Source organism: Mytilus californianus, unplaced genomic scaffold (assembly GCF_021869535.1).
Source record: "Mytilus californianus isolate M0D057914Y unplaced genomic scaffold, xbMytCali1.0.p SCAF_15, whole genome shotgun sequence".
Lineage (NCBI taxonomy): Eukaryota > Metazoa > Mollusca > Bivalvia > Mytilida > Mytilidae > Mytilus > Mytilus californianus.
In genome coordinates this window covers 27,467,975-27,475,655 of record NW_026262637.1, presented here as the reverse complement: position 1 = coordinate 27,475,655, position 7,681 = coordinate 27,467,975, and the positions used below count along the sequence as shown (strand labels likewise).

The window sequence follows — 7,681 nt, the reverse complement described above, 5'->3', positions numbered from 1 at the left end:
GTTTGAACCTGGTTTTGTGGCATGCCAAACCTCCCGCTTTTATGGCAATGTTAAATATAACATTGAAATGACAACATTACATGACATGACTACAATACAAATAAATGGGAGAACATATAGGACAAAGAAACACACGAATAATAGCTAACAAAAGGTACTAGGTTTAGAATTTAATACGCCAGACGTGCGTCTCGTCCACACAAGACTAACCAGTGATGCTCAGATGAAAAAAGTTTGAAAGCCAAAACAAGTACAGAGCTGAAGAGCACCGAGGACCAAAACTTCCAAAAAGTTGCGCCTAACACGGCCAGGGTTTTCCGCCTGGGACAAGAACATCCTTATTATTTAGAATAATATATACTTTTGCAAACAGTAAATTTTATAAAATGACTATAATAGATATGCATGATAAAACCGAAGTGGGGATTAACTACAGAATAAAAACGGATACATTACATAAAACAACTTAATCCAACACATAAAAATACACAGCCGAGTTAGCCAAAGCCTCAACGCACAAAGTGACGTCACATTTGAAATTCTAAAAAAACACACAAAGTGACGTCACATTTGAATTTGTAAAAATATTTCCCAAAAATAAGATAGAATTAGGATTGATTCAAGATTAGATCTGTAATACTGACATTACATTTATTAATAACAATGAAAATAACAATACTATTAATATCAAATTGTGGTAGTAATTAGATAATTAATTGTATTATCTAGCTATGTTGGTGTTTCTTCTGAATCAAACTGTAAACCAAATATATCGTATAAATTTCGTTGAACCAAACTAAAATCTAATAAATGAAGGGGGTGATTAATTACATTTACCATAACACACGAATATAACAGAAAAGACGTTAAGACATTTGACAAAATCCGACGAGAATAACAAATATAACATCAAAATTAAATACATGAATTTGGGATAGAAAAGTACCATGACACGTCTTACAGCAATGCGGTTTCACACTCAGCAAAACAGTCACAATCGGGAATAAGTCACGTTCGGTAATTAAAAGATCAGACGACGTAATGACAAACCACAATCTAACACGTGGTAAAAATGTCCTTAGTTAGTTTGGACAAAGACACATCGTATGGATCAACCATTTCGTGAGTGTCATTTTTAATCTGTCCTCCTCATAACTTTGTTGGAGCAGTTTCTGCGTAAGAAGCACACTCCTGTATATGAAGTCCGTATAGTGTGAACAAGCACTAGAATAACGTATCAATTGAGATATGTAAACACCATACGAAGGGGCAGAGGGTATGTTACTGCTGAGAAATGGGAAATTGATAATTGGGAAGTTGAAATCGTCCCGTTTATCATAGATTTTCGTGTGAAGTCGTCTATCTGTGTCAATATTGAGGAAAAGATCAAGGTATGAAGCAGTCCTTCTAGTATCAGTAGTATCCTTAATTTCAAGTTCACTGGGATATATGAGATGTAAGTATTGGCTGAAATATGGGTTATTCAATGATAGAACATCATCAATATATCGGAAAGTAAAATTAAAGAATTTCGCAAGCTGCTTTTTCTTTTTGTCTTTTAGAAGGTTCTGAATGAATTCTGCTTCATACGAGTACAAAAACAAATTGGCCAGTAGGGGTGCACAATTAGTTCCCATTTGAATACCGACTGTCTTTTGAAATATAAATCCTCCAAACTCAACAAATATCTTGTCGATCAAAAAGTCCAGCATTTTGATAATATCATCTTCAGTATATTTTCTGGTAGATTCAGTGTGGTTTTTCACAAAATATGAATTATTGTAACCCAAAACAAGAAATTTGTATCTACGATTCCCATTTTTATAGAAAAAGCTCTGTTTAATGAGATGGTGAAGTCGATCTTTCAACTGAGCATGGGCAATTGTAGTGTAAAGCGTAGAAAAATCAAAAGTCTTTATGTTGCTGCAAAATTGCAAAGATTGTGATCGAAGATTAAGCAGTATATCTTTCGAATTTTTGAGAATCCACATCTGGTTAACACCACTGGTAGAATATATCTCATCACAGTATTTTTTAAGCCCATCTTTAACTGTAGAAAGAATAGTAGTCAGTGCTTTAGAAAGATGTTTAGTCGAACATTTTGATGACCCAGCTATGTATCGTTCTTTATATGGATTTTTGTGTAGTTTTGGTATCCAGTATAATGATGCTAAATTTTCTTCGTTTTCTTTGATGTTGATACCAAAAGAAATAAGGACAGATTTGTGATTTTGTAAAATTTCGTCCTTGGTAAATGATGTTAAAGAATATGCACCATTGATATACATTATTCTTCCTGGCCTCTTTGGTTTTTAACTGATTGACTAATTTTTCTTACATTCCGAAAATTATTCAAGAAAAATAAAACCCCAACCATATTATTTAAGTGATCAACATTAATGTAGTACTCATTAAAACATAAATTTCAAGAATTACATTTTCCATTGCTGATCTTTTCCTGGGTACTTTATTCCATTACTATCTATCCCCTTTTCCATACTTCAATTTTATAAAGTATGATATGACCACAAATTATAAGTTTGCTTATCATTTATTATAAAAGGTAGCTTTTTTGTTTACTGTACATAATCTACATATTATACATTTGTACAATTATTTACATTTCATTCATACCTACATGTACTACTGGTCCTTTTCCTCCATTCTAACTTATATAGTAAAATCTAACTTTACATGAGTTATAAATATTATCGGTTTTAAAATGTCAATAAATAATCTGAATAACTCTACAAAAGAACAAGTTGTTAAATATACGTCAAAATGCATACTGTGGATTTACTTAATTTCTTGGGTATCAATTTTGGTTGTGCCAAAGTCTGCATACAAGCCCATAGAAAATTTGTAGACTTAAATTTGTTCTTCAGCTATACCATCAAAATACACGAAAATTGGTACTCCATGAATAATGATGAATTGCTGAATACTTGATGTTTAAGATTAAATGTGAATAATAAGAGATGCGGGGATATGTTAATGAAATAGAATTAAGAGGTCAACAAAGTCTTTCAGCTATTGACAGGTCACCTAAAAAGCCCTCAGTAGCTGTGAGAAAGTTTATTAAGAGGCTATCCAAGTCATGCCATCTTTATTTAATAAAAGCTCATTTTTTGGGGGTAATATATCCACATGAACAGAGATAATGATATATATATATATATAAGCTGTCATATATATGAAAAATTTCACATCAAAATGAACCTCTGTACATGCATGTGTTAAGTTTGAAGTAAATGTGACAATAAATTTATCCTTAACAATGTTAAACCAAAACTTTAACCTGATACAGGACAGATGAAGGGACAGAATAATGGAATGATAGACTTACAGACCAAAAAACATCAAAATAAGGACATACTAATGAAATGACAGACTCACAGACCAAAAAACATCAAACCAGGGACGGACTAATGGAATGAAGGACTCACAGACCAAAAAAAAATCAAACCAGGGACATAAATTCTTATTTTGCTACTGGTTAAGAGCAATTTAATAAGGAAATGTCCTTTCAGTTAAACCTATACACATCTGATGTAAAAACAAATTACAAATTCTAAATCCAACCTAATTCATCTGGACAACTGTGAATTCTAATAAAAGAAGGGAATTGAATAATTCACCAATTCATTCAATGCAGGGTCTTCAATAAACTGTTATAAACCCATTATCTATTTCTCAAGTTATTAAAACAAAATTAATAACAAGTATCACTAACAAATGTTCAAATAAAAATAATAAAACTCACTGTCTTTTTCCTGAAGAACTTATATGTAAATGCAATGTATACTTCAAACATGTACCAGTTAAGATTAAATAATACCTATAAACATATTGGAAATATCTGACTGGCAAATATGCAAACATTCAAATGAAATAATTGCAAAGTTGTAATGAAAAAATTACTGCTAGGAATAATAATATAAATTTTAGTAATTTAAATTTTGTCTTGTTGATACATAAAACATCTAACTAATGTTGAAGTAGTAGATATTAGTTTACATGATGATCAAACATGCTTTTTAATGTTCAACAAAACTGATATAGCCTGCTTTTAAATTTCTAATGAAAAAAGACCACTCTTCATTATAGTAACATAAAAAAAAGCTATTATTATAACCTTTAAAAAAATGTAAATGTACTTAAATTAATGTTGTTGTTTGATTAAATTTGATAATCAACAGCAAAATTGTGAATTTCCTATTAATTAATTTGATGTTGACATTGATGATAAAGCACACATAATTTTGCACCCTGTATGTCTTAATACCTGAAAATGAATATCTTACACTATAATGACTAAATGCACTATCAGTATCATGTACAGAGCTATATAATTTTGTCATTATTTTTTTATAGACCTTGTATCTTCTATTGTCAAATTATTTGATGTTTTAACAGAATTTGTGAATAACAAGATTAAAATAAGTTTAAGTCAGTATGAGACTGTAAACAAAAACAACAGAATTTTGCTTCTAATTTTGAAAATTTATATCATGTTGTTTCTTAAATTTTGATAAAAAAATGTCACTGGGCTTCTTTTTGCACCACAAGATGAACAAAATTCATATATTCTAAAAAAAAATCGAAACAAATATATGGTGGAAACATAAGTTTGTGAACAAAAACAGAAAACATAACTCTTTCAAGTCTTCTCAGAAAATCAACTAGATTTGAATGCACAAATTAATGGCATCATTTGACAAAAGAATTCCATAATTTTGTCAAAAGAAAGTCATCTATCATATAACTCATAATTATACACTTATAAAATCAGTTTCTTATCTTAGGTTTAACGAAAAAAAATTTGCACAAAAGGAAATCTAGACAACAATTTGATTTAGAATGATATTGGCAGACATGTGCAATACTATATGCTCTGGCATCTAATTTGAAAAAATGATGTCGCTGCCCTAATTTTCTTGCTACATATTGAAAATATGTTGATCATCATAGAATGACAAAATTTTACACATCATCCTTAATAACTAAATTCTACATGTATTTTGAATACTGCAAAAGTTTCCTATATACGTTAAAAAATCATGAGATAAAATAATATAATATATTATAATAAATCTTTAAATCAAATTGCGTGCAAAATTATCACATTCCTATAATAAAAGTATTAAACTGTACCAAGTTTACTGCAAAAAGGCATATTTTAGTAAAAAAAACTATATCACTCATTTGAGGGGAAAAAATGGCCAACCTGTGAGAGTCATATTTTTTTAAATAGTGCATAAAATTTATAATTTTGAATTTATCATTAAAATCATAGAAAAAAATATCTATTACATAACCTTCACTATCCTTACTGATATCAATTTTATATTTCAATCAACACATGGTCTTAGAAAACATAATTCTTCAAATTGGTTGCAAATAACGAAATAGACCCATCTACTTTTAAAGCATGATTACAAAATACTGAAATTACTTTTTGTTACATTTGACACTAAACTTTGCACTTCATTGACCTTACAAGTACAAAACATAAATATCACATGGGATAAAAATTAACCATGGTGACAGATTATAAATATTTAACAATATACTTAGTACTAAAATATGGACGGAAACAACAAGCACTAACAACAAACAATTAATCACAGATAAATAGGCTGCCATAGTTTTATAAAGGATTTCTAGTCTGTTCTCCTGGGTTATCATCCTCTAGTCTTTGGAGAGCGGCAACAGTTGTTCATTTACAACACATTCTCTCCTTGTATCACAATATCGTACATGAAAATGACTGAAAAATATATATACATTTTACTGATTAATATGTAGAGACATTTCCGTACCAATTTATTTTGGATACATTTATATTTGTACACAACTTCAATTTTACTATAAATATATAAAACATTAAAAAGGGGGAGGCATTGATCTCTGAAAATAAAACTAGTTTAATACCACCATATATTCATGTGCCTGTCCCTAATCTTGAACCAATTCAGTAGCTGGGTTGTTTTTTATTATCATTTTAAAAGGTTTTTTTTTAATTTGGGGTTTTCAGTATCGATGGCAGATTTTTAATTGTGCTTGTTAAATTTATTCACAACTTTTTCTTTAGCAATTAAGAGTTTGACTTCTTGTAGAGATTCCTGGCTATTGTTGAATACCATGTGTTGATCTCTGGATGTCTTTTACTTATTTGTATTGTTGTGTTGTTGTCTCATTGGTGTATACCCTACACATATCTTATTTCTATTATAAAATAACAGGTATCTACATCATAAATATTATTCTAATGCAGCACATTGACATCTGAATGGTACTAAATTAAATGTGTCATGAAGCTAAATCCTGATCAATGAATTTTTTTTTTATCAATATGTTTATATGGCCATGCACAGATTTACTTTCAACATCTTCAATATATAAGTGAATCAAAATATATATTGATTCTCCTCTAAACATTTATCTTTTCCTTTTTTTTTTTTTAGTTAAATCTCTTCATTTGGCTATCTAGTAATTAAAATAAAATACCTTTTTCTGATTTGAAGGCTTTGGGTCCTCTTTTTTGTCTTCTTTCTTTTCTCCATCTTTTTCTCCTTCCTCTCCAGCTTCCTTTTCATCATCTTTGTCACCTTTCTTGTCTTTATCCTTCTTTTTATCTTTTTTGTCCTTTTCCTTCTTCTTATCTTTTTTCTTGTCTTTTTTCTGGAATCCAAATGACAAAACACATGAATAGGTGCAACCAAAATATAGTTTTCCTATTCCTCATTGTAACTGAGATAATTCAGTCACTGTACAATAAAAATGAAGTCAAGGATAAAGCATATGTGACAGATGAAAATTTAGGAGCATTAGAAATGTGTTTATAAGCTATTGATTATCAAGCCTTCTTCTGCCTTTTGATATTCTAAACTTTTATAGGATCCGTGTTGAAGACCGTACTTTGACCTATAATGGTTTACTTTTATAAATTTTGCCTTGGATGGAGAGTTGTCTCATTGGCACTCATACCACATCTTCTTATATCTATTTATACAAATATTAGCTGTCAGATTAAAATCTTCTGTGTCTTGCATTTTACGAAATTACTCATAAGTGAGACAAAAAAATCAAATCTACAGGCCTTTCAGATTTCATTCAATTACCTCATCATCTTCTTCCTCATCATCTTTTTCATCTTCATCTTCATCCTTATCTTTTTTCTTGTCTTTCTTTTTATCTTTTTTATCTTTCTTCTTGCTCTTGTCTTTTTTGTCTTTACCCTAACATTTTATAACATTTATAATATTATTCTAAAGTTTTAATGTACAAGTCACATGATATTACAAACTTAGTAAGTAAACTGATCACAGGCAAAGTTTTAAACCACCGAGTAGTATCCCCTCCAAAGGAAACCATATACAACTATACAACTGTATAAGATAAACTTATTTATTTCAAGTTATCAACATACAGAATGGAAAATTTAAAGGATACTAATGCTATAGCATACCATTTATCAATGATGTTATATAAATACTTCAATAAATATTAAAAATGTTAAGTCACTGAAGCGTAACCAAAGGGCAGGCATGGCCTTATATATTGCAATTGAGATGCAAGGATGTTGAAGCAACTGTTTGCTATACATCCATGATTTTTTTTAAACACTGATTATGAAATGAATCAATCAGAAAACATCACACTATTGTTGATATTGGAT

The 7,681-nt window shown here is 29.7% G+C and overlaps 1 protein-coding gene across 4 annotated transcripts in view; it reads right to left on the bottom strand.

Annotated features, from left to right (window-relative positions):
• Nucleotides 1-2,532: 2,532 nt before the first annotated feature.
• LOC127725788 (X-linked retinitis pigmentosa GTPase regulator-like) overlaps nt 2,533-7,681 on the bottom strand; it is a 32,530-nt gene continuing 27,381 nt past the window's right edge. For all 4 annotated transcript variants that reach the window (XM_052233070.1, XM_052233071.1, XM_052233073.1 and 1 more), the window contains 3 exons: nt 7,125-7,241; nt 6,511-6,684; nt 2,533-5,770 (listed from right to left, as the gene is read on the bottom strand). In XM_052233070.1, the coding sequence (XP_052089030.1) occupies nt 5,747-5,770; nt 6,511-6,684; nt 7,125-7,241 (315 nt within the window). In that variant the 3' untranslated portion in view covers nt 2,533-5,746. The remainder of the gene's footprint in view (nt 5,771-6,510; nt 6,685-7,124; nt 7,242-7,681) is intronic.